Source organism: Desmodus rotundus, chromosome 5 (genome assembly GCF_022682495.2).
Source record: "Desmodus rotundus isolate HL8 chromosome 5, HLdesRot8A.1, whole genome shotgun sequence".
NCBI lineage: Eukaryota > Metazoa > Chordata > Mammalia > Chiroptera > Phyllostomidae > Desmodus > Desmodus rotundus.
The window spans coordinates 160,375,431-160,403,362 of NC_071391.1; the positions used below are offsets into that span (position 1 = coordinate 160,375,431).

At 42.3% G+C, this 27,932-nt stretch overlaps 1 protein-coding gene across 1 annotated transcript in view; it reads right to left on the reverse strand.

Moving 5' to 3' along the window:
* DDX1 (DEAD-box helicase 1) overlaps positions 1–27,549 on the reverse strand; it is a 28,300-nt gene extending 751 nt beyond the window's left edge. The window contains exons 1-25 of the mRNA XM_024552478.3: positions 27,459–27,549; positions 24,047–24,098; positions 23,685–23,748; positions 22,709–22,738; positions 22,008–22,104; positions 20,113–20,160; positions 18,750–18,833; positions 18,432–18,515; positions 17,982–18,058; positions 17,300–17,372; positions 16,238–16,314; positions 16,004–16,118; positions 15,171–15,309; positions 12,150–12,210; positions 9,041–9,139; positions 8,147–8,236; positions 7,199–7,387; positions 5,851–5,902; positions 5,353–5,499; positions 3,061–3,152; positions 1,785–1,857; positions 1,596–1,668; positions 1,473–1,515; positions 658–753; positions 278–398 (exon numbers count right to left, since the gene is read on the reverse strand). Coding sequence (XP_024408246.1) covers positions 278–398; positions 658–753; positions 1,473–1,515; positions 1,596–1,668; positions 1,785–1,857; positions 3,061–3,152; positions 5,353–5,499; positions 5,851–5,902; positions 7,199–7,387; positions 8,147–8,236; positions 9,041–9,139; positions 12,150–12,210; positions 15,171–15,309; positions 16,004–16,118; positions 16,238–16,314; positions 17,300–17,372; positions 17,982–18,058; positions 18,432–18,515; positions 18,750–18,833; positions 20,113–20,160; positions 22,008–22,104; positions 22,709–22,738; positions 23,685–23,748; positions 24,047–24,098; positions 27,459–27,474 — 2,092 coding nt within the window. The 5' untranslated portion in view covers positions 27,475–27,549. The remainder of the gene's footprint in view (positions 1–277; positions 399–657; positions 754–1,472; positions 1,516–1,595; positions 1,669–1,784; positions 1,858–3,060; positions 3,153–5,352; positions 5,500–5,850; positions 5,903–7,198; positions 7,388–8,146; positions 8,237–9,040; positions 9,140–12,149; positions 12,211–15,170; positions 15,310–16,003; positions 16,119–16,237; positions 16,315–17,299; positions 17,373–17,981; positions 18,059–18,431; positions 18,516–18,749; positions 18,834–20,112; positions 20,161–22,007; positions 22,105–22,708; positions 22,739–23,684; positions 23,749–24,046; positions 24,099–27,458) is intronic.
* Between the last annotated feature and the right edge of the window lie 383 nt (positions 27,550–27,932).

Here is a 27,932-nt window from a genome sequence, read left to right on the forward strand (position 1 = left end):
CCTCCCACCCTTGTCTCCTGATAGCTCTACAAATGTTCCACTACTCTCATGACATTAAGAGGATCGGCTATGCTGCTGCTTCATTCTCACAGAGATCTCACAGCAGAACGTGCCGCAAGACGTGTGGGGAAAGTGCTGTGAGCGCAATAAAGAGGGAGCGAGTAATATGCTAAGCAGACACTTCACATAATGAAATACAATCACTCTCTTCTTCAACTGATGCTCAGAAAGGACACATTCACATCTGAAACTGAACTAAAAGTAATTTGGAGCTCACCACCAGCTGTTCTTTTTTGACCATAGGTCACTTTCCCATCGAATTCATCCACTGGAACCTTTATATCCGGCTCCACCTGGGAAATGGTGCAGTTCAGGTGCTCTTCGATCTCCGACAGCAGCTAGGACGGGGAAAGGGAAGCATTTTCAAAGACAAACCTCATTCTGACAGAGCTGCATGTTAGGGGCATTAAATAAAACCAGGGAGGCTACACCATACTTTGTATAAATGGAAGTTGGATTTCTAAAGAGATGAGTTCACAGTTACAATTAATATCAATTATGCAATACTCTTCCTCCTGACAACAGGTAGGTGCTGAGATACACCTTTTGCAGATAAAGGCGGCCTCCCTCCCCACCTGAACAAGCTCTGAGGCTCACCTGCATCTCGTTGTACCATATGGTGCAGCCCCCGTCCTCCTTGAGTCTCGTGTTGTAACACCCTTTCCCACGGCTGCTGCACACGTGGTACCAAACCTACAGAGGGGAACACATGCCTCGGATGGAGATGGAAACACGCTAGGTAGCTCCATTCCCAATTTGTGTTTTAGTATCTTCTGTCCTCAAGGCACAAGGAACTAGACTGCAGGTGTGGCAGTTACTCTCACTATTCAGTAACTCATCACTAGGTCTTCTGACAGAACTCTTGAAAGTAATCCAAGTTTTTCTAAAGTGGACATCAGTTATAGAAAAGAATTCTCAGATGAAGACAAGTATAAAAAAGTACATATCAGAGAATGCTACATCAAGATGAGTATCAAAAATAAAGTTCAAATCTCTTCTACAAGAGCACAAAGCAAAAAGCAAAATGAACAACTAGTTTGGGCAATGAGTATATGGGAGTTCCTTATATTTACAACATTTCTGCAAATTTGTAATTATATCAAAATAGTAATGTTACACTCCCCCCACCCCCACCAAATCTTCTATGTACCATCCAGAGAGGGTTCCAATACATTTTGGTGAAAATAATTAAAGATACTCGGACAAATTACACTTTGCATTTTTCCTTTCTAACGTTCATCCTACTTGTCCATTTAATGAACACAGACAAAAAAAAGAGTCCACAGAAAGTTCACTTGTCGTCTGTATGCAAGCGAATTCCACGTCGACGGAAAACGCAGCTGCTTTTACTTCAAACATCTAAAATGGCAGAGCACACAATGTACGTGAGGATGCAGCGCCGAGAAGATTACCTTCTCCTTTTCTGTTGCCACCAGGGAAATGGCCAGACCCATCCTGAAAGATGTTAGAAGTCTTCGTTAGAGTTTATTCCCGAAGCACAGAAGCTTAAAAAGGCAAACAAACCACAGCAGTACCTTTCAGCTCTTCCCACTCTGCCAATTCGGTGTACATAGTTTTGCTTTTCATCAGGCAGGGTGACATTTATAACTGTAAATAAAATCAATTATTACCAACTGCCATTAGTTTCTAAATATTTTGAAAACATTAGGCTTACTTTAAATTCCATAAAATTCAATCTGCAGGCACAGAAAGTTTCTCCTTACCGTAAGGAACACCATGGATATCGATTCCTCTGGCGGCTACATCTGTGCAAATCAAGAACCTTACGTCGCCTTTCTAGAGGGAGCGAGAGGACAGAAGGGGGTTTATTAGCGCGCACACTAGGAAGTAAACACAAACACTGCCTCTCCCCTAGGTGAGAACTCTAACGGCTAATATGTTACTATGAGATCAGAGGTCCATAGTCATGGCTCTCTGGGCCAACTCTCACTGAATTTCTAAGTTATGACTCACCAAGTATGACATTTAAGGTGAATAAATCAATGATTGGATTCATTTTTGCTTTTCTTTTTTCTTACATTAAAAATATTAAACCATCCCTAAAATTTGGCTTTATCTTCAGAAATCCTGACCAGTAGTTTAAGAGAAAGACAGAACAAATTAAGAAAACATGAGCATTATTTTCACCCTTGTACTTACATAAACTCAGAACACTAGGTATTTTCCTTGGCATCACGGTTTTTGTGATGACAAAACCCTAACGAGAAGGGACAGAGAGTCCCTGGTGACCGATGGGGTCTGTGCCCGAGGCACAGCAAAGTTAGAGGCACACAGGAGAGGGAAGGGCACGCCGCGCTCGGTCCAATACAATGCCCGGGTGCAGAAGGGCGGCACCACCCCTGAAATGAGGCCGTTAGACCAGTTTTACCTCCCAGGGCAGCTGAGAGCATGAGAACATAACCTGAGCTCCTAAGCCCAGGACTTCTCACCTTTTCTCACACGGGTCTGAGAGCACACACCACTCACTGGAATCAACGCTAAGAATTCCTGTGGGTGGAGACTACTGACCTTGAGTCCTGAAGGGCTCCAGCCCCAACCCTCCCTCCACCCAGAGCTCTAACCCCTTCATGTGCTGTGGGCACGCAGCAGGGACGGTCTGCCTCAAACAGTTCAAACTATATTTAATTCCACAAAACCGTAGTTTGACACCTATCTTAAAATAATCTAAAACTTAAATTCTACGTCGGCATTACTACAAACTATTTTTTAAAAAAGACCCACAGACATGGTTTAACTATCTAACAGTACTTCTAAAAATATCTACCTGAAAGACTTTAACTAAAACTTTCTTAAATTGCAAATTTTTATTGCAGCAGTGTTGTGCTGGGAGAGAACGTGGAATTTACCATTTGACCATGAGAAGGACACAGCAGTTTCTAGGGTAACAATTGCATTAGGAATATTAACTGGAACGAATTAAAATCAGATACAACTCCTCTCTTTAGTATTAAGGGAATGTAGACAACTAAATAGCAATACCTTAAATCTTTCCAAGTTTTGCTTTCTCTCGTGAGGCTTTCTGTCACCGTGAAGACAAACACATGAGAACTGGTGTCCTTTTTTATCAGGTCCTAGTGAAAAGCAGATTAACCACTTAGCGTTGGAAAACATTACATCTAAGACCACGAAACCATCTAAGACCATGAGTGCAGGATCTGCTTAGGTTCTGCTGTTTTCCTTCTGAGGTAAAAGGTACATACGAGGAGATGCACAAAGCTGAAGCGTACATCTGTCAAGTTGTCAGTACTTACATCTGCGCAGCCCAAAGCCCTGTGAAGACACCGAATGAGAGTGCCACATGCCCGTCCCCCTCCCCCCCTCCCCCCCCCCCCCCCCCGACCCCGCACTCCCCAGGACGAACACTGCTCTGGTTTGTTCCCACCACAGGTTAGTTTGACTGTCCCAGCACTCCCCACAAACGGAGCCAATACAGCATGTACCCTGGCGTGAGAACCCTTCCACTCAGCGTGTCTGAGAGCCACCCACAGCTGTCGCTTCTACCGGTGGCAGGCCACTCCTTCTCATGGCTGAGCAGCCTTCCAGTGCAGAACTATTTCAGATGTTGTTTAGCCGTTCTCCTACTGATGGCTCCTGAGCGTGTGTTTGGTGTCGGGCCACTATACAGAGAGCTGCTACGACCGTCCTTGTACACATCTCTCATCAATATATGGTTTCACTTTTCTGGGGTAAACACTTAGGGGTTGAACTGCTAGGCTATAAGGCAGCAATGTTCAACTTTATTACAAAACTGTAAGACTTTTGCCAAAGTGGATGTACCATTTTACACTCTCACCAACACTCACTTGGTAAGTGCTTTGGTTGCTCCGTATCTTTACCAAAATTTGGTGTTGTATTTTCAACCAGTCATTGCAATGCGTGTACAGTGGCATCGCATTGCGATTTTACTCGCGTTCCCCTCGCGAGTGATTATGTTGAGCATATTTCATGATGGTTCATATGTTTAATGTAAAAGGAGCACGACATCAGAATCACTGTAGACTCGGTATTTTATTGTAGAGTGACCCTCTTTATTCCTAGCAGTATTTGTGTCTTAGAGTCTACACATCTCTCATCAACCCAGCGAGGCTTAGACTGCAGCTGCTCTTTTGGTTAACCTTCGAGCAGCTGTATGGGAGTATCTTTTCACTCCCTTTCCTTTCCATCTTTGCATGTTCTCAGGTTTTAGGTATGCATCCTGTAGACAGCACACAGCAAGATGCTACCCAGTCCCACAGTCTTTGCCTTTCAACAGACTTCAGTCTGCTGGTGCTCAGCGTCTGGGAGAAGCAACGCCGGCGTGAGTGGGGCCGGTGGGGTAATAATATGGGTGTAGTAATAGTTTATAATTTGAACATTTCCCCTAAAATGTCACACGGTGTGCTTGGGTGTGATACTGTTATGCTGCAGAATCACATGCTCATGATTTTGGAATGAAAACGAGGCGTTATTGGTGCTGGACTGTATTTTATAGTTTCCACGCATCCATTCAGACTTTCCGCCAGCTGTCTTACTCTGCAATTTCTGACTGTTCTGCCTTTTCTCACTCCCCCTTTCCTTATATGCTGATTTAGAAGACATCATTCTACTACTTAATGACTACATTCGAAATTTAACTTTAATCAGTGTCTATGAGGTTCTTTCCTTTGCTTAATCCCTTCACCCTTTTCACCCAGCCCCCCTCCGACAGCTGTCAGTCTGCTCTCTGTATCTCTGAGTCTGTTTCTGTTTTGTTTGGTAGTGTTTTGTTCATTAGATTCCACACATGAGTGAAATCAAGTGGTAGCTGTCTTACCCTGACTGGCTTAGTTCACTTAGCAACAGCAGGGTGATCACCGGGGGGGGAAGCGGGAAACGGGGTAGGGGCAGGCAGGAGAGGTAAAGGGGGGGTAAATGGTGATGGAAGGAGACTTGACTCGGGGGAGTGAACACACAATACACTATACAGATGAAGTAATACAGAATTGTACACCTGTCACCCCAATAAATTAAATTAAAAAAAAATACAGTTAATCAACAACTTCACCCTTCTCCCAAATGACATAAGGTCCTTAAAATGCCATGTTCACATTCACTGCGGTAAAACCACCTCTGCGGACAAGGGTCTCACTGTTCTTCCTGGGGCCCACCTGGCAGAGGAGGACCGGGCGGCACCCGCACACACGATGCAGCATCCCTGCTTTAGACTCTGTGTGCACCTCTAGACTGACCAACCCTAGACACGCGAGGGAAGGAGGGGACGAGCACAACCTGTTTCAAGTAAGGAGACGTTACCTCCTCCTTGCTGCATGAAATACTGCTCCAAGTTGTCGCAGTCGATTTTGGTTCTGCAGAAGATGATCGCCTGGTCCATCTTGTGCTCCTTGATTGCCCGGACAGCGTACTCCCCCTTCAGGACTTTAACGGCTTCGGACCACATCTCTTAAACGGCACAGTAACAAGAAACAGGGTTTCAGTCCAACACTGTCACGAACACACGTAACTATCACAGACGCATTGCTTAACTCACCCCCAAAAGCTTGTGAGTTAAGCTCAATGCAAGTGCTACCGACAGGCACAAGAACTAATACGATAGGGTGAGATGGTGGGACAATCCATTTGCTCATTTAGTTTATTATTCCATGTCTTTATGATTTTTGTTGCTTTTATTTTCAGATTTCCTGTTCTATTTTTATAGATCACCTCAAGTTCTTCAAGAGGGTAGACAAGATAAACAAACCAATTTGTTTTCAAAACCCTTCAGCTCGAACAGCACTGATGTCTGTTACTTACCTGGACTGTTAGCTCCAGGTCTAGTGTTGTCCTTTGCATGCACTTCATCTGTCTACAACGGGAAAGGACAAAGAGGGGCGGGGTGCGGTTAAGTAACCGTTCAGAACAGGCGTCATTTTTTAAAGACAGCTTTAAAAATGTATTTGTATTTGCCTTTGGATGGTATTTGAGACATGCACCTTTATAATCTACAGGCAAAACTGTTCTTCAGATTCAGAAAAACTCTAAGGCTAACCAATTTTAAATGTAATAATAAAAACACAAAAATGGTCTTTAGAAATTTGTGTTTCACACTAAACACACGTATATGAAGGTAAATCAGTAACAGTGGGTAAACTGACACAATGGACACAAGAAACTGATTTTCTTAAAAAATAATGCACATCAGGAAGACACTAAAATACTAAAAATGGAAATCACTGTATCTGAAATCAGATCTATACACAAGGCCTGTCCGGAAAATGTCCAGCCACTATTAATATAACGAGAATGGTTTGCACAGCATCGATGTAACCTGGCAGCCAAGGACAGTGGACTGGAATGCACATGCGTGAATACCGACAGCCTCACTGTACTAGTCAGTGGGGGTGGTAGACGCCATTGAGTGAGCATGTGTACTGTGTAGCCGTCAAATTCAAAATGACAGAGCAAGTAGAACAATGAATCTGCATCAAACCTTGCATTAAGCTTGAACATTCCTCTGCGGAAACTATTCAGATGATTCAGAAGGCTGTTGCTATGGGCAACTGGTGATTGGCAGCTTCATCACAATACGCCTGCCCACGCATAATGTCTCAGGCAGAGTGTTTTTGGCGAAACATCAAATAACCCAGGTGACTCAGCCCCCTACAGCCCAGATTTGGAGCCTGGCAACTGCTGGTTTTTCTCAAAACTAGAATCACCTTTGAAAGGGAAGAGGTTTCAGACTGTTGATGAGATTCAGGAAAATACAACAGGGCAGCTAATGGAGATTGGGAGCACTGTGCGAGGTCCCAAGGTGCCTGCTTTGAAGGGGACTGAGGCATCATTGTCCTGTGTACAATGTTTCTCACATCTTCTTCAGTAAATGTCTCTATTCTTCATAGTACGTGGCTGGATACTTTTCGGACAGGTCTCGTATACATGTAACCCTATTTATTTATAAAAATTGTATCAAAAGCAACTTTATACAGATAGAAAAATACGATGAGTCCATCACGTATTCAATACCTTAAAGACCCAAACTTTCCCTAAGCTTCTCTTTACATCGGTACAATATCTGGTTGTTCTACCACCACCAGGCATCCTAGGTTATGCTAGTGTACGACTGCTTTATTCCATGCACATGTTAACCTTACAAGGTACTTACTCTAATGTGGTTTTTCCCAAGCCTTTCCCACAGCCGGTCGGCTTTGGGATTCACTGGGACGACTACATGGTGCACGGTATCTGGAACGGAATCTTCTCCTTTCAGATCAACCCATGTGGGAAAATGCATTATCTTCTCAGACAGCTTCTTCACATCGAAAGAATGCAAAGTAGCAGAGCAAACAATCACCTAAGGACAGAAAAATCACAGTTTAGACAAACATTTATTTTATAATAATAATAATTCCACCAACAGTACTGATGTGGGCCGCACCAAGGGCTATCCTGGATTCTAACGATGAGTTCAATGTCTCACTCTGTAGCAGCCGCTAGTGGTCTGACCTTGGGCAGGTTAGCCTCTCTGAGCTGCAGTCCCCTCACTGCCACAGAAATCATGACATCTACTCATCAGGGTCCTATAAAAACTAAGATGAAAGGGTTCTGAAGATGTAAAATTATAAGTTTTAGGCTTACCTAAAAACTTACAAGTTTATCTAAATTATATTGACCTCTATCTCTTAAAAGCTTCTATCTATGGAATTCTCCCTAAGAGAAAGATGAAAAAAATAAGAGTAATATTTGAAGATATAATTACTAAAGAAACAACTGTTTTTCAACAGTTCAAGATACTTTGTCTGCAAACAGGAAACAGTACTCAGAGTCAGGAATATAAACTCTAAATGGTCTGTAGGAAAAACACTAAGAATTTTACTATAGTCTTCTATAACACCTAAGTAATTTCCTGAAATTCCCTTCTTTAGTTCTAAAAGCACCTTTTAAGAGTGTTTCCTCTGTGTGCACTATTTAATCAAGTACTAAAGAAAATGTTTATGGAGTAGTTAACTTAATCAGAAAACATTAAAACAAGATGTAAATCAAAGACAGAACAGTAAACATTAACACAGAACAATTATTTACATGTACTTAAAGATGATCAGTTGACTTTTACCTGAAGTCTTTTCCCATCAGAGGTAATCTGAGGAATCTGACTGTGAATCCTATTTATAAAGTCAGAATAACCTTGAGAAAGAAGCCCATCCTGTAGAAGCAGCAAAGAAAAGAGTAAGTTTTTACATCAGTATCTAAATCTTCCTTTTTTAAAACAAATGTAACATGTAAGATATGGAAACTAATTCATATATACATGTCCCTGTATTTTCTAAATGATTATTTTCTATTAAATATTTGAAGACAAGTTATAAATTTAACTTTAAATCCCATATAACTAAAATATGAAAAAGCTGACAATAAAAAGTCCAGAAACCATACTCAATATTCTAGAATAAATACAAAAGCTCCTACCACATGTCCTTAAGCGTATGATTTTAATATGAAAAACAAAAACAAAAGCCTATGCTAAAAACTACTTCAACCCATCTTGAAAATAATTTGGAAGTATGTCTCAAACACATTAATGTCTTTTCATACACTTCATATTTTGCGACTACGAGGAAATCATTTGTAATGTGTAAAAAATTATGTACAAACATAAATAACTATTTTGAAAAACAAACCTACATATTTAGTAACAAGTGTAGTTAAATAAACCATCAAGTACCTATATAATAGACCAAAGACAGCCTTTAAAAATCTTTTATAAATAACAACATGAAATACGATACATTAAAAAAAGATTTCTTAGATTCCTCAAAGCTTGATTTCAACTACATAAAATAATATTTACATAAATATAAGGAATGAATGAAAATATACTGAACTGGTAACAATGATTATCTCTAGGTATTCGAATCATGACTGAATTATATTTTTAACTCATTTTTCTTATTTTACCTCCAAAGATAAAAGCAAACACTTTAAAAAGCATAACTATATTTCAACGTACGGCCTCATCCAGGACCAGGAACCTAACTTGGGATAGGTTCAGCTTCCCAGTGGACACCAAGTCATCCAGTCTTCCCGGGGTGCCGACAACTATGTCTACCTGGAAAACATCCAAAGCAGCTCCTGTTGAAAACTGAAGACCTATGATGTCACCTTAAAGTAGCAACCAACAAAAAGAAAAACTTGTATTTTCAAACTCGTGTTTGGTTTGAGATTGATCTGAAGAATTTGGCCAGCTGAGCTTGACTTCCTTAAATGTTACATACAGTCTAACATATAAAATGTGTACACTTCAAGCAAAAATCAGATGAATTTATAGGAACTCTGAAATTCAAATCCTGGTTCTACCACTAGCGAGCTGTGACTTCCAGTTTCAATCTTCGCGTTTTTGAAAGAAGGAGTTAATGCCTTCTTCTGCTTTGCAAGGTGACTGCGGAATCTGAGGTGAGACACGGGAAGCGCTCGATGCCTGGTGGGCCAGGTGCTTCACTGCACAGGCTGGTTAGATGCCAGCACGGACTGACTGTCCAGGGAGGCAACGGTCATTACTACTCACCAAGCGCTGAAAAGAAACAGGCACTGTGCTGACACCTTGTAAGTACTATGTCACTTCGTGTTACCACTAAGGTAAACACTGCTGTTATTACCCCTATTTTTAAATGAGAAGCTGAAGTTGAGCATATGAAAGTCAAAGGCATTTAGATATACAAGAAGTAATACCTAAACTGGGATTCAAACAAGAGAAAAGGTCTAATTCAAATAAGAACAAGTTTGACTTAACTTTTTATTACAAAAATTTTCAAATACACACAAAAAGAAAGTAGTGAGCATAGTATGATTATAGTATGCCCACACAGCCGACCACATTTCCCATTCTCCTGCCTGCACACATCCTACAATCAAGCCCACGGGTGAGTAAGTAGGATCGTGGGCTCTGAAGTAGGCTCCACCCGTGAGTTGCAGCGTCTCGTAAGCCCCCGTCCAATCTGTAAAACTGGGGAAGAGCACCATCTCGGCAGCTATCGTGAGAACTGACTAAGAAAATGGACGAGAGGCATTCAGGAGAGTGCCTGGCTATTTCTAGAAAGCAGTCAATAAAGGTTGAGTATTTTCAAAGTGTATTTGTGGACATGTGCATGTAAACACAAACAAGGTATTGTATGAAAAAATCATTCAGTAAACTAGACAAGTAAAAACTGTTGCTCTTTATTGATAAGCATGAAAAATCACTTCTACTCTCTTTTACTTGCTTTCTCTCCTCAGACTAAGAGGTAACTCTCTCCTGACAGATTTATCCCTCCAGCCTCATTCCTTCCCTGTCCCAGCCTTTGGAAAACGGAATACTGTGCTGAATGAACTTGCAAGTTGATCCATTAAAGGCATTCGTATTCCCATGAAAAGCACAACAGACATTTCTGAAGGAACTGCTTCTTTGTACTGGTAACTACATGCAAGTCTCAGTTCAAACAGGAGAGCCTAGGGAATACTGTCTGAAAACACAAAGACGAAATCTGCTCAATGCGTGAAGAATCTACTCCATGCCAAGCACAGCGACAGGGCCGTGCACAGCAGTGACCACTCTGCTTCTACGTGCACATCTCTTCAGCCCAGGATTCTGACGCCCTGCGTGCGTTTCCTCCCTCCCGATTTCAGCAGGTGAAGTCGACATGAAAACAGGCACAAGGGCGTGCAGATTCAAAAAGAAAAAAAAAAAAACTCAGTTAAATTGGAAAAGCTTGAGAGCTATAGTAATGTGACTTGTATTGTATTAATGAATGATGCCAACCACTCCACCAGGTCTCAACTGCACATGCTGCACAGCGCTGCAACTTTAAAGCTTTTAAAGATTACATAGTTCTTCTCTCGCTCCAAAGCTGACTTCTGCCACAGCATAAGACACAACAAAGGGCTAAGGCCCAGGCAGAGGATGCTGGAGGATAACAGAGGCAGAGACGGTGAGGTGAAGTGAGCAGAAGAACATATCAGGTCCCCTAAGTAACCCCCTAAGTGGAACGAAGTCGAATCCCATCAAGGAAGCTACGCAACCACGTTGCCTTGACTCTGCCATCAGCTTCAGCCAATTCCAAACTTCAGACATGACCAAAGAAAGCAGAGCTAACTCCCTAAAAGCTCTGTAGCTGAAAAGATGAGTTAAATTTAGTAACTAATGACAAAAATGGATTTAGGTTTAAGGAACCAAGATTGGGAATGAACATATTAAATATCTCTTACAAGCACTAAAATATAACACACTAAGTAAGAACATATTAAAGCAGTATTCTCTTAGAGTAGTATTAACAAGTACAGTATATTGACTCCTTGCTCCTCAGTGCCGTACCAGGTCAAATCTAACATCCAGCTTAAAATTTCACTTGAGGGACAGCAGTGTAATAGGAAGGAGGACAGGTTTGCCCTCAATGGCCCAGTATGGGGTGGCTTAGACTGAATGGCAAAGTATTTGGAGAAGGACATGGAAAAGGAATTTGTAAGAAAGGAGGTACTTTATACACATAAAATATTTCGTGAGGTTCCACACATATTTAGCTTCACAGACTTGATGAGTACAGCTAAGAATTTCTCAAACTTCTCCCCAACTAATGAAGATCACGGTCTCAGCTCTGTCCTTTATAAATGCAAGGCTAAGCACAGCCTGCAAGACGTCCCCTGCGTGTCCCTGAACTCCCCCTCCCCTACTGGAACCACGTCTTATCACCCTTCGCCCATCCCAGGGATCTCTGCCAAAACTGCTACCCTTCTCTGCAATCCATTCTCTCTCCGTGTCTAAATTCCAGTTTCTTCTTCTTCAATTATCCACCCTCCCCTTTCAAACAAGAAATGGCACAATTCAAGTGATGATATTCTCAGGTACTCAAAAGATAAACAAAAAAATCAACTTAGGCTGGTATTCTGCATGAGGGGTTTGCAAGAGACTACTGTTCTGAATACTTTGGGGAAAAGAAAAGGCATACCTCCAAGATGTCTTTGAACAAATACATACTTTTTTGACCTTGTTTTGATTTCAGCATCTCTTGATTTTTCTTGAAACACAACTACATTGCCAAAACAACCACCTGTGATGTTACTTTTTAAAAATGAACAGTACAACTTACCCCATTATCTAAGACAGACAGCTGATCCCGAGCCGCAACACCTCCAATTATCAGAAGCTCCCTGAAATAAATATCAGAATAACAATGTGGAAAAAGACTAAAGCATGCTTTACTATATGACTTGTATCCCCTCATTTTAGGTGAAAATTAAAGTAAGTAACTGAGGAAGAACCCTGTAAGTGCGGAAGTGCGGGGAGGCGAGCTGCATGGAAAGCGTGGAGCTCACAGCAGGCCAGCCCTCATCTTCAGGGCCTCCAGGTGCTCCCCCGTCTCCACCGTCTCCACCGCCTTTTCAGACGCATGAGTACACGGCTGAGCCTGCAGGGCATCTCCGGAACAGTAAGTGAGTGCCCATTCTTAAAAGTGGCCTTTGGGTAGAATAGCTAAAAACTGGGGAAGGGGTGAAAGGAGATATTTTTTAATAGGATATCCTTTAGTTGTTTACATTTTTCTCATTCAAAATATTTCAAACACAATGTTTAGATTTTTTTTAAATGCCTTATGTCAAGGAAATTCAATGGGGGAAAAGAAGAGTATTTTTAACAAATGGTGCTAGAATAAATGGATATGCACATGCAAAAGAATGAAGTTAAATCTCTTCTTCATATCACACCCAAAAATCACCTCAAAAGGAACCACAGACCTAAACATAAGACCAAGAAAAATAAAACTCTTAGAAGAAAACACAGGAGTAAATTTTCATGACCTTGGGTCAGGCAAAGTCTCCTTATATACAACACCAAAAACAAAAGCAACAATTAAAAAAAAACCAGATAAACTGACTTCATCAAAATTTAAAACTTTCACATTTCAAAGGACACTATCAAGTGAGGAAAAAGACAACCCACAGAATGGGAGAAAATATTCACAAATCATACAGCATGGGGCAAAAGTAGGTTTACAGTTGTGAATACACAAAACACGAGAGTTTATTCTTGTACTATTTATTCATTACTGTAGTATTTTCCATTCAAAAAACCGCAAACCTACTTTGCCCGTCCTGTGTACATAATGTGTATGTGTGTGTATATAAAGAACTCTTAACACTCAACAATAAAAAAACAAATAACCCCACCGAAAAGCAGGCAGGGAATTTGAAAAGACATTACCAGTGGCCAACAAGCACATGAAAAGATGCTCAACATCACTAGCTACACAAAAATGCGAATCAAAACCACAAGAAGATACCACTTGATACCCGCTGGGATGGCCACAGTCAGAAAGATAGACAGTAAGTTGCTGAAGACATGACCTTCATATGTTACTAACACCAATGTCAAATGGTGTTGTCACTTTAGGAAACAGTTTGTCAGTTCCTTAAAATGGTAAACATGTAGCTCCTACACGATCCAGCAATCATCCCCCAGGTATGTATCAGGAGAAACGAAAATGTCCGCACAGAACTTGTACACTAGTGCTCACAGCACAGTAGCCAAAAAGCGGGAATAACCCAAACGCTCACCAACTAATGTACGAATAAATAAAGTGCGGTACATGCACACGACGAAGTGCTTTTCAGCGGCACAGAGGAATTACGCACTGACGCCAGACCAGCCCCTGCTGGAGGGACTGAAGTCTGGAGGGGACGGGTGAGGCTGTCTGTATCTGCAACAGGGGACCCCAGCGCACATTGGCGCCCAGGACTAAGGCGAGGAGCACGCAGTGGGCGGGAGCCAAGAAGGGAGAAGGAGGGCGCCAGTGCAGCCAGGTGAGCTTCATAGAAGGACCCAGACTCAAGCTAGAGTTTTCAAAGGAAAAGCTCATTTGTACTGAGTACCAAAGTAAGCATCCCACAATCTACCATCGTAACAAACTGACTTCAGGATTCATGTTCTCTTCCAGCCTTTGTCCATAGGCATATAATTTTTGCACATAATTACATACAAAAATCAACTCATAATAGCATTTTACATTCTTCCAAAAACACTCCCTTACGAAGAGCTCGGAGTTTCCTATACTAAACAGACGCCCTGGATGTGTGCTCCTGCAGCGACTTTCCCCATCACATCCGCAGGGCATGCCACCACACTTGTTTGTTGCTTCCCCTCCACAGTCCCCACACTCCCACACTTCATTCTATGACCACAGAGACCAATTCTCAGCTCCATCCCTGATCCGATCCCTAGCCTAAGACTTCACACACAGTAGGTATTCAAATAGTTGCTGAACAGGTAACGTGCATCAATCCTGAAAATGAAATCAGAAATTAGTTTACCTAAAAAGTTGTACTAAATATCATTTATCCCTGAATACGTTTTACTTCTCAGAAAGATCAGTATACGAAGATGGGCTGCATGATGCCAATCACTCAAAGTTTCTGAAATCAGACTGTGGTGACGGCTGCCTGACGCTGCGGCTTCCCTGAGGACCACCGGAACTGCACACTTTACACGGTGAACTTTACAGTGTGAATCAGGGTTCATAACAAAGCAGTTCGAAGTAAAATGAACAAAAATCAATGGCACATCAACTGACAGAGAGATTCACTTATATGTATGGCCTTCCCCAAATTAAAAGGGATTCTACTGAGAAAAAAAGTCCCACAAGACCACTACACTGACGGTAGAAAGAGCCCTCCGACGAGACAGTGACCAGTCGGCGCAGCCAGAGGACGGAGGGCCACCACTGCGGGGCAGGCCAGAGCCCAGCGCAGAGCAAGTTACCAACGTGCTGGGAAGGGAGCGATTTACTTTCTATGCGGATGAAGTGATGAATGTAACAGTGAATGAAATGCTCCGTTTAAAAAACTAGTTTTTACTCTGACACTGTTTTGCAAACCATGACTCTTCATGTGAGGGACACAGAAAAAAACCTCCATTTTTTTTTAAATCAAACTTATCACTTAAGCAGTTTTATACAGAAACTAATTGCTACCATATGTCAAAGTTAAGTAAATTCTCACACGTATGTGTGTGTATGCACACACATGGAATTTCTACCTTATTTTTCCTACCTTACTCTTCTTCCCAAACACCTCAGACCTATAGGCAGTAGGCGTCTCAGCACAGGCGGGAGCTTTACCTTAATTTCGGATTGTCGACGTATTTCTTAAACTGCTTGACGTTGTTCAAAGTCTGCTCCGCCAACTCTCGGGAGGGCTCGACGATGAGGGCCTTAGGAGCGTTGGGGAGGAACTTGGTCTGGGCCACCTGCGCACTGCCTTGAGAGGGTGAAACGGACCGGGGCACATTGAAATCACACCCCGAAGTACCGCTGTTTGTGAAACGTGTGCAAATCTCCAATATCAAAATTTTAAATAACAGTTTTCAAGAAGTATAGGAGACAGTCAAACAAAACGCAATACAGCCAAGATTCCTCAAATGAACTAAGGTTTCTTTAAATCTATTTGCAGTAAGTCTTGTGATAAAGTTAAGTGATGAAATGTACTTCAAATAACTCAGATTAGACGGTACCGTGGGCAAGAGTCTGATCTCTGGAGTCAGACTGCTTGGGTTGGAATTCTGGCCTACCAGTTACTTGTTCTGTGACTCTGGGCAGGTTGCTTCAAGTCCCTACTCCTCAAGTTCTTTGTCTGTGAAACGGGAGGAGTCCTACCTTACAGGGTTTAGTGAGGCTGAAATAATCTTTGTGCACTGAACCAGTGCTGTGGCACTTACTATGCACGCGTTATAAATGCTAAATGTCACATCATCATCATCGGCATCCCCCAAATCCCTAGATAGAAACCAAATACTTAAAGAGTTTGTGAATTAGGTTTTGAAATTGACTTTTACTGATGTTTAAATAAAGAAGTGGGCCTAAAGAAGCAAGGAGACTATACGTAACTCACGCACTTAGGAGAAGCCTTACCTACTAGAGTTTTCACCTGTACCCCACCCCCCCAACTGCATTACCTGTGTGCTGCGATTTGACAACATAACTGTCTGGTGCCTTGGAAAGAGCCCCAAAACCGTCTTTTGGTGGAAACTTAAATTCTTCTTCACCAAAGTTAAATTTCAGTTCAGCATTCTAGCATGGAATAAAGGAGAAAATGAAATTTCTTAATCTAATGGCCAGCCAGCCAATACACAACAATGCGTATCAAAGTAGCTATGAGCACAGCCAAAGTCTTCTGACTGGATTCTCACCTTCAACACACAGGCGGGAAAGAGAGCTTGGTTCTTCAAATGCGGTGGTATTTCAAATGCCAGACCAAGGTCTTTTCCTTAAAAAAAAAAAAAAAAAAAGTAGGATAGAGAGGTCGAAACCTCCACGTGCTCACCAGGCCACCAGCAGCCTGCATTCAGGCTTTCCCGCACGCTGCCGCAGATGCATGGGCTGCCTACAGCCAACCTCTTCGCTCTACTTACCCTACAGCTGCACCTTTCACTACTGACTTGATTTCACCATTTAGACGCTGAGTATCTCAAACTCAGTAAGTCCCCAGTAGAACTCCTATCATCTGACTGGCTCCCTGCTACTGCCTCCCTGCACCCCCCCCACTAGTCTGTTTTCAAAACAGCAGCTATGAGGATACCGTTAGCAAAGGCAGATGATGCAAATTCTCTACTCAGCACCCTAATGGCTTCCACTCTCACTCAAAATAACAAATTTGTACCGTGGCCAAGAAGGCCCATATGGCCCGGCCTCACTACCTCCCCCATGCCCATGCGCTCCAGACCCACTGGCCTCCTCGAGTTCCTCACATCCCCAAGCACTTTCATCTCAGGACCTTTGCATTTACTTTTCCCACTTCCTGAAACACTGTTCCAGCATCCCTGCTCGGCCCACCACCCAACTCATTCAGATTTCTCTGAGATGTCAGCTCATGCGAGGAGCCTTCTCTGCCGTCCTGTACGCACTAGCGCACCCCCAGACTGCCAGCGCTGTCCACCCCCTTACCCTGGTGCACACGCTCCTCCCGTGCGCCCGTTCCCACCTGACACACCAGGTATCTGCTGGTCTCCTCCCACCAGCAAGTAAGCCCCACCAAAGTAAACATGTTGTCTACTCCATTTTTTGCTGAATCTCTAGCACCTACCAGGGTGCCTGGCACACAACAAACACTCAGTAAGTATTTGTTCAAAAAAAGGCAGAAGGAGGGAGAGAGAACTGAAGAGGGTGAATTAAAGAATTAAGAATTCTTGAATTAAAGAATTAGAAAATCACCAATTTACCTTCTCTACCAAGACAATCCATAGAAAGCTTACCATTTTTGGAGAATTTGACATGTCCTTTATCTATATCCAGGTAGCACCCAATGGTGTCATGCATAGTGAATTCCTAGAAAACCAGAAAGTCAAGGGCTATTAATAGAATGCAGATCCTTAAATAATGTTAAAAGTTCAAATACACCTGCATCAGAAGTGTTAGTGTTCAAAATACTTCCTTGAAGCTCTGAGTAGCTGTTGAAAATGCCTATGCCGGCACTGCATACAGAACAGCAAAATATCTGACAGGCGTCTTAGAATCAACCTGACTTTGGACTCACCAAAACAAGTATATTTAGATTACCATGAATGAAAATAAGAAACGAGAATAAGTCAAAGCCAACATCAAAATGGGGTCAAAACAGAGGACCAAGTAATACACTTTGGAGGGGCTAAATTTCGTGGCGTCCCTTCACTTAAGTCCGAATCCCAAGTACCGGTGGATAGCACAGGGGTGGGCAGACGTAGGTTTACGGTTGTGAGGACATGAAAGAGTTTATCCTTGTATTAATCATTGTATATGGCTTATTATTATTACCCACCTTTTGCTCACCCCTGCATACAGATAATCCACTTGAATTTGAGAATCTTTCTACACCTTCAGTCATGTCATGAGTGATCAAGTAAGTAAGCACACGAGAAAACTTACTAATGCTATAATTAAGTCAATAAGACAACTTACCTCTCCATAATTATCAAATTGTTTATTATGGGATTTCTTTCCTGTTCCACCAAAGCCAAATCCAAACTTGTCAGTACCTAGATTTGAAAAAGTACTTTACTTATGTGGTGAGCGTAAACATAAAATTAAAAGCCCTAGAAGGAGGGCATACGAATCTGTAATAACCTAAAGCGCCCACGCAGCACTGTGTGGTATGTATGTACGCACACTGACTTTACTCTCACTTCTGACTCATTCTTTACCTGCTCATCCTGCTTTCATGCTGTTATACATTCTTTGGTACTTCAAATCTCTTTTGGAACAGGCTGAGGTACAGATAAATATTATTTCCATGTCTCTCAAATACATACTCTGTATGGTCAAGGTTATGATTTTGCTCCCCATGATGATAAAATGTTAACAGTTCACAAGTATAAATGAATAAACCCCATTTACTTTGGAAACACTTACCGAGATCCAAGGAAGCCTGCATGGAAGACCACCCAACTCGGCACAGCCCCTGGTCATGGCAGGACACCTCATAGTAGTGCTTCCCTGCAAGAGCAGGACTCGTTAGGGTCCACACCCACTCAGACCACACCCACGGTGCGCTGACCACACACGCTGTCCCATGGTTTCTGAATTACAGTTGGTACGATCCAGATGAAGAGTTACAGGTCTCGTGACATTAAAAATCCGTTCAGACCCTTGCAAAAGGCTACACGAAGGAAGTTTGTTTCCTAGTACCTTACGTCGAACGCACACACGTGCACACACGCAGGCCAGTACCTTTCGTAGGTCCCTTGGTAGCTCTGCATCCGTGCCACTCCCTCACTTCTCTGCTCTGACAACAAAGGCCGTCTGGTCCGACTGCTGCATTTGAGAAATCACAGAACATGTCAGTCCAGATTACAAAAACCATGCATTCTGACATGTTATTGCAATGGTCCAGATAATGAGGCGTGCTGATTCCCAAGTGACAGCAAAATCTTCCCCGTGACGAGGCCCCCTATTCATCCCCTGGAGGGCCTCAGCCTGCTGGGGACCAATTTCTACAGTTATCTCTTCACTAGGGCAAGATTTTACTTCAACAAGTCCGGGAAGGACTCAGGACAGCACCTGACTGGCGTTACCAGTAGCTGCATCACCAACACAAACGTGTTTAGACACCTACCGTCCGAGTTCTTCACAGAAACGGATACTTGCAGATGACGCAGCACCCACTCTAAGATCCCTGCTGCTCTCGCTTTATGCTTAAATCAGAGCCTGAGCAAACATGGCACTCAAAGGAAAATGGGAACTGCGTCTCGCCCACCCCAGTCCTGTGATCCAGACCCCATGAACGGAGAGCAGGGAAAAGCACGAATGAGCAGACCAGTGGCTGTCGTTTGCATCTACACAAGAAGTGCTTAACAGTTTACTAGGATTTTTTCTTTCATCAACATTTCAGTGTTTATTGTCTCGTGACCTTTTCCTGTGACATCTTTTCCACGTATATTTTTTAGAATTTTACAAACACATACCTACACCTTTTCTTTTACAATTTCTGATTTTCCTATTTGGATTAGGAGAATTTCCCCACCCCTAAATTGTTCATGTAGTATACGTGCATATATATTTAAGTCCAAATACATAAAGAATTTGTTTTTAGACATCAATTTCATGTTACTCCAGATGTGTCATCAATTGTGCTGAAACCCTTAATGAATGATCCTTTTTCCCACTAAAATGTTAATATTTTTTCTACATATTAACATTTCATACATACTGGAATCTATTTCCATTATATTCCATTGACTGTCTATTCCTAGGTCATACTAAACTGTGAAACTAGAGTGACTGCATTCTAAAATTTAGTAAATTAAATCTTTTTTTTTTAATTTTTATTGTTATTCAATTACAGTTGTATGCCCTTTCTCCCCATCCCTCCACCCCACCCCAGCTGAACCCACCTCCCTCCCCCACCTCCACCCACCCCCTTGATTTTGTCCATGTGCCCTTTAGTAGTTCCTGTAATCCCCTCTTCCCACTGTCCCCGCCCCACTCTCCCCTGGCATTTACTATTCATTTTCATTATTTTCTTGATATTCTCAGGTATTATTAAAAACAAGTTCCTGGATTACAAATGAGTTGCTAAAATCCACCCACTTACCAAAAGCAGATCCTCTGTCGTACGGGTTCATCTGCCACTTGTTGAGCACTAAACAAATTACAGTAAGAATAGTCACCAACAGAAGTATGAAATTAAAAGCACTTTATCAAAAGTAAAGCACACATTTTGTATCTCCTATAACAATTGCTCTAGGTTCAATTTTACACATTATTTGAAATGTATAGGTAAAAGTGTGGCTGTTTTTATTAGCTGCGACACTGAAACTGAAAACGGAAACAGGCTGAAGGTAACAATCGCTGGCCCCTGTGGGGAGGAAGCCTTTCCCCTCGCCGCTTCACTCTGCATTGACGGCGCTGACCTTGGCCATGACTGTGAGGGCTCTGATACAATAAAGTTCTAGCAACTACACAAGCTGACTTTGAACATAATAAAAATAACATTAACATATCAAGATTTAATTACCATTTTATCATTTTTTAAAAATCAAGCCCTTCATCTTAAATAATTCAGTAACATATTCAAAAGTCACAAAATGTTTCCTCCCTACTTTAATGGAATCAGCATTTTCCTTTTCTGTATGTCAACAGTACGCGGATAATCAAAGAACCCTAACAGCTATAGCGAACTCTACGTGTTTTCAGGCCCAACTCCCCACCCAAGGTAGAAACCTTTTCTCCACTTCTGGTCAAACGATACCTAGCATGTGCTTAAACACTCTGAACACGAAGAACTTTCCTTAAGGTTCTCTCTTCCACTGCTGGCTCAGTCTGGCTACTCAGAAGTTAAACAGAAACCTTCATCTACATTGTTTCTAATTAGTCCTGGTCCTATTTTTCACTGAACAATTATTTTCTCCCCAGATCCTTTCAGTGATTTAACAATTATCTTTTACTTGTGTCTCCGTATTTAAATAGCCAGTTTCTTTATTCCTCATAGAACATGCCTTTTGGAACTATTACCACTCTAGTTATTCTCCGGAAGTATTCTCTTTTATAACCATCTGTCACTAATGGTTTAGAATTATTACAAAGTTTGAAATTATTTTGAACAGGCCCATAGTCTAAAACAGCTCGTATCCATTATCTATCTCACCACTCACTTACAAATGAATTCATTGCACCAAGTGTATCACCGTCACTTTCAAACTGCTGAGAAGAAAGTGTTGACATGCCAAACCCACTCCATTTAAGCTTATAATTTTGTTACAATTCTACTTAGCATTATGAAACAAAAGTGACTTAACATATGGAATAAATTGTGTTAAAATATAACAAAACCATAGATTACTCGATAGGATGGAATGCAGAAACTATTTAACCAAAGCAACGTAACTTAAAGATGAAGAGGCTGAGGGAGGATTGTTCATGGTAAAGACAGGACCAAAACCCTAGTAAAGAAATGATCTCCATGCAGACAGAATTGAAAATAAACTGACTTTAAAATGTATACTTTATATTTCAACTTCTTGAGCTCCTCCTTTCTTATCTTAAAGGGAAATACATGCCTCTTTTCCCTGTGAAAGGAACATTTCCCATCACCATTAGTTTTTACTCCATCAATTATTTGTAAAAATCCTTCCTTAATACCTTTGTAAAACATTGTGCTAATTTAATATTAGGCACAAAAAGACATCAAGCTAAAAATATTAACATATCTAAATGAAGGGTTATCAAGTTAAAAAAAATTAAAATAACTAAATATAATTTCCCGACTCTACAGTTTTCCCACGAGCATTATTAGCACTCAGGAGGGACGCTCTTTCACCGTTATGTAAGCTCTGAAGGACACCTAGCGTCCTGTTTCCAGGGTTCCACACACCGATGCCACCCCCGGACACTGACAAAAACAACCCACACCCAAACCTCACGTCTGTACGTGCCAGCAATGAGAGCTGCTAACTTATACGAAAAAAAAATGTTAACATGCAAAAATACCTGAAGCACCGGTTTTAATTGTTGTTTTTCCTTTTTTGCCTTCCTGCTGGTCTTTAAGAGTCTCATACACGATCTGGATAACCGGAATACTGAACGCCTGCCAAAGACACGACAGCTCTCTACACCGGCATTCAGATGCGAACGCCAACGTCCCAACCAACACACATTACAAAGTTATGCACGCACGTTAAATAATTACCCATATTTCAGATCGACAGTCTTATTTTATTTGCCCACACCCAAAATGCCAGAAAGATTCACAAGAGAGCTGACTGAATGACGGTAATAGGAGGCAGCTCCCATCCCCCCAAAAGAACAGAAACCTATGAATGAACCTGAATGAAGGAGGAAAAATATCATCCAGCCTGACAAACTGTTTCTCTAGTCTAGGCCAACGGGAGATTGACCCCTATTTGCAATCTCTTCATTAGGACAGCCACTGCAGCGAATTTCAGAAGTGACTGTAAATACTGAAGATAATGTAACTGTTTCTCCAAGACGAGTTTATATTCTTAAAGCCACACTCTCGTAGAAGTTCAGAATTAGCTGGCAATAAAAACATCACTCTCAGTGGCAAGCAATCAATTTGTCACATTCTGGAGGAGGTTGTTTTATTAAACATTTCACAGTACAAACTATTCTTCAAAGTTGCTTTAAAAATCAACTTGTACGAAGTAAGTCAATTTAAGTTTATTACTTACACCAGTTTTTCCACTTCCTGTTTCTGCAGCCTAAATGGAAAAAAAAAAGTTGATTTCACAAATTCAGTGGTCAATTAAAGAAGTCAAATTAACTGATGACACCACGTAGAAATCTTTACCATTAGGTAGCTTTACTTTTACAGTGACTCCAGATTACTCAGGTTTGCTCGGTCAACTGAGACTACTGCCAATCCCGCCACTTCTCCCCCATTCCCCGAAAGATCTGGTCTCCCCTTTCTTTTGCCATTGCTACCACTCAGCCTAAGGCCTCATCATTCTAACCTAGATTACAAAAGGATTGTAACAGTATCTAAGCCCTCAGAACTATATAAGCTACTACCAAATTAGCCTTCATGAAAACACAATTCTAACCACGTAACACATCTCTACTTGAAATTTCCAATGATCCCCAGTGCCAGCAAATACCCCATTCCTTTACAGGACTCAAGGAAGAACCCAAATCTGAGCCACTATCCATCTACCACCTCATCTCACGTTCTACCCCACCAGACACACATAATTTATGCTTCCGTCTAATTGAACCACCCCAGGATCAAACCTGCATTCTCCTCTTCACTGTTTTCACTGATGAACTCTCTACCTGGAGATCATCCCTCCCTTGTCCAAAATCTACTTCCTCCAGGAGGGTAACCGGCCCCCTGGAACCCCGTAGTACTCTGCATCCCTTGCCCAGGTGCCACACTCTCTCTTTACAACAATTACCTGTGTGCACATGTTACTGAGCTGCTGGGTTTAAGCTTCTCATGGGCAAAACTGCATCTTATTCACCTTTGTTTTCCCCACAGCTCCTACCTGTATTTGAATACGGTACGTGTATCCTAAATGTATGCACACAAATGAAATTAATTTTGTGAAAATATCATTTTTAAGCCTATGGAGCTCCTACAGTGGTACACAATCAGCCCCGAAAGTGTGCGTCCCCAGCTCCCATTCAGCTCACCATACTCAAACATACCATAAGTACATCACCGCCTCCGAGGATCAACGGGATGGATTCTGCTTGGATATCAGTTGGGAGACTAAAAGAATTATATTTTGAAAAATTTTAGTTAGTAAAAAAAAAAAAAAAATCACCTAATATAATTAAGGCATATTAAACTAAAATCCTAAATGAGAATTTTATTTGGTAAATACTACCAACCTTTTTCAGCTAGAAATATATCAAAGTTTAAAAAGAAAACGTTCTATAAGTTAATCACAAGAAAAACCGAATTTCACTTAGCCAACCACACCCCAAAATATTTGATACTATCACAAACAACTGTTTAAGTTACAAAGCATTGGTGTTGCAGATACATTTAAGCTTTGTGCACTTACAGCCAATCCATCTCTTCCACGGCTTGTGCAATTTCAGGCATCACACCCATCTCTGAAAATAAAAATTAATCTTACAAACCACATCTACGAAACTGCAATCATACTGCTCTTAAAATTGCTCGTAGAACAAAGGCTTTGAAGCACAGCTCGGTTATATGGCACCTCCTGAGTTGGCACTGCTGAAAGAGTGTGAGCTTTAGAGAAAGGCCCAAGTTCAAATCCAAGCTCTCACGAGAAATGTTAACTTGAGCAAGCTATCAACTTGTTCTCTCCACACAGAACAGGGCTAATATTACCCACCCTTAGGGATACAGGAAGATCACAGATAACATGCCACTCATCTGGCAAGTAGTCGTCACTTAATACACAGTGACCACCAGTGTCCCTACGACTACTGAAAAACCTGCCAGAGTTAGAGGGTTCTAGCCCAGCATCTCAGTTGGTTCGTCTAGAGATGATGGGAAATTCATGTGCCTAGAGAGCCCGCACTTTTTTTTTTTTAGTTTTAGTTTTCCATCACATTTATTGGCAGCTATAGTCAAAACTCTGATTAATGGAAATGGGAAGGGCCAGTGGTAAAATCTTGGGTAATTGGAAATGTCACAGGAAGAACTTCTCTGTTCCTAATTGTTCACATATTTAAATAATTCTACTTTAATAATTCTACTTCAAATAATTCTACTTCTAATGAATGAATTATTTCTGGTTGGATTTCTCACTTTACCATTTCTCAAATGAACTATAGAGGGTAGTTAGTTGGATTACTTACACCTACCTCCTTTCCAAATAAGAAGTGATTTTTATTTTGCCTGCATATATAAAAATGTAGCTTTCATTATTATTACAAAAGCATACATGAGGTCTGTACAGAAAAAGTCCAGCCATTGTAATATAACAAGAACGGTGTGTGCACATTGGTATGACCCGGCAGCCTAGGAGGGAGGACTGGAATGAGCATGCATGAACAATGATGACTTCCCTGTGCTAGTCGGTGGGGGCAGTAGATGCCACTGAGTGAGCATGTGTACTGTGTGGCTGCCACATTCAAAATAACTGAGCAAGTAGAGCAACAGATCTGCATTAAATTTTGTGTTAAGCTTGAACATTCCCCCGCAGAAACTGTACAGATGATTAAGAAGGCTGCAGCAATGGGCAACTGGTGATTGGCAGCTTCATCACAATAATGTGCCCACTCATGCATCACATGTGGTGCAGTTTTTTGACGAAATATCAAATGACCCAGGTGACTCAGCCCCTCTACAGCCCAGATATGGAGCCCTGTGACTTCTGGCTTCTCCCAAAAGTAAAATCACCTTTGAAAGGGAAGAGATTTCAGAATACCAATTAGATTCAGGAAAATACAACAGGGCAGCTGTTAGCAATTGGGAGAACTGTGTGAGGTCCCAAGGTGCCTACTTTGCAGGGGACTGAGGCATCATTGTCCTATGTACAATGTTTTTTGTATCTTGTTATCTTCTTCAATAAATGTCTCCATTTTTCATATTACATGGCTGGGTACCTTCTGGACAGACCTCACATTCCTATTAAAAATTAACAATACTCAAATATTCCCAAGACGCCAAAATAACCAATTTGGAAATTTTGTTTCTTGTAATTGCTTGTGAAAAGACATGAAATAAATCTACAAATTGAATATATCCATCGCAAAGGTAGCTTTTTCTTTGCATCAGGTGATAAGAATACAATTAACACAATAGATAGAACACTACAATTTTGAGGGAGAGAAACATCAATGTGTGGTTGCCTGTTGCATGTCCCCTATTGGGGACCTGGCCCGCAACCCAGGCATGTGCCCTGACTGGGAATCGAACCGGCGACCCTTTGGTTCACAGGCCCACACTCAATACACTGAGCCACACCAGCCAGGGCTAAATATCTTTTTCAAAAAGAAAAGCTCTCCTAACTGTAAATCTCCCCAGAAAAATGCACAGATGGAAAAGCTAATCAAGATTTAAAGCTGCATATTCAAGCCGGTCCTCAGTAGAGTCTGGCTCATTTTCTCTCCTGAAAAGCAAACTGTTGAACAAAGAGAGATGGTCTTAAACACACTGCACACTGAAGCAGCTTGTGAAACTGCTGTACCGTGAGCGGCACCCGCAGACTGCTTTCAGCAAATCCCAGACTTCGCGTTCCATTCTGGACATGTTCTCTGCATGTTTGCCATGAAACTGTGTTTTCTTTAAATATAACGTTTTTAACACTTACGGAAAAAATAGGAACAGTCAAGTTCTTTAACTCTACATTTGTCTTTACTTCACATCACAGACTCTGCGAGCCTTTACCCAAGTGCACCTATAAAATGACAACCTGGAACAGCTCTACACACCTTGGCTCTAAAATGTTGCTTTAGGAGAGGGCTTGGGGGAAAAATAGCTACCAGTGAGTAAATTTCCCCTTGCTTTCTGTTATGAGATGCAACTACAATAATCAGAAATCCTGACCCATGGCTAAAAATGTGGAATTACTAATGTTCTTATATGAGAAAGCTGAAAAAGTACATTAACATTTGAAGTCTTCTTAATAGACTAAGAACATTAAAAAATAGTAAGCCTAACTTGATACACTTATTGCTATGTAAGTATACCATGTTTAAGTATATGACAGGCTTACTTGCGGCGTCTTAAAATGCATAAACGGATGATGACAAAGAAAGAGGTAAAAGTAACAACTGTTAGATTACATATGCTACCTCAAATTCCTGTTTGAAATAAAGGAGGATCTCATACAGCAATTAAGTAATTACTTTTCAAAATTTATTCTGGGCCAGTATGTATGAGAATGAAAACGCTTTCCCTCCTAGCTTCAATACTATTTAACATTAATGTCGACATGATAGCACTTAAGAACAAATACAACAGGGACGTTTATTTTTCAGAAGGGCCTGAAAGAAACTGGACGGAAACAGGAGAGTCATCTTCCCAACGGAGGCCTCCCCACGCCCTGAGGCCGCTCGGCCTGGCCAAGCCACTGCTCTCAGGCTCGGTTGAGCGGTAAAATGTTCTCGGGCACCCCTGCCACGTCCGACAGGCACGGGGCCTGGGAGCGGTGAACTGTTCTGGCCACGAGCCGCCGCCGCCGCACCGTCCGAGCGGCCGCGGGTGCCCATCGGGACAGCCAAATGCAGACCCGCGGAGGAGAAACAGCAAGAGGAGGTCCGGGGAGGCCATAGTGCGCACAGCAGGCGTTAACCACAACCCTGAGCGCGCAGAGCCGGCCTCTTGGGGCCGCCCCCGGTGTCCCCGCTGCGCGCGGATCGAGGGCACCGCCGTGGACAGCTCCCTCCTGCACCACGCGGCGCCTGTCCACCCCCACCCCAGAGGCTCCCGCCAGCTGCCCGAAAGCCGAGGCGTGGATCGAGCCGCCCGCACCAGCCCGCGATCCGCAGACGCACCGGAGAAGGCTGCCATCTTCGCCCGTCCTCCGCAGCGCAGCTCGCGCTCCCTCCCTCCGCACTGACACGCGGCGCCGTGGGAGCGCGCGCTTCCGGCCCTTGGCCTGCGGCTTTGCAGTTCCGGGCGGGGACCCGGCCCAGGCAGAACAGTTCCGGCAGAAAAAATGACCCACCCGGACCCCAGAGCACGGACCCAGTTCCCGAGGACCTTGTCAGGACCGGTCATCGTTAGATATAACGAATAATGACCATTTGTTTGGAGCCTGCTGTTTCCTCAGGACCACAGTTCCACTTACAAGGAAGCAGAAGAGGGTCAACGATGGCCCAAGATGGTCTGACGGCGGAACTGTGCCCTCTCCTCCCTCGCTCAGCCCCCCAACCTCTCCAAGATAAGCGGTGCCTGGTAGTGAGACAATGACCTGGGCAGAAGGTACTGAATTCATTAGCCAGAAAACCAATACTAGTGAAAGCCTG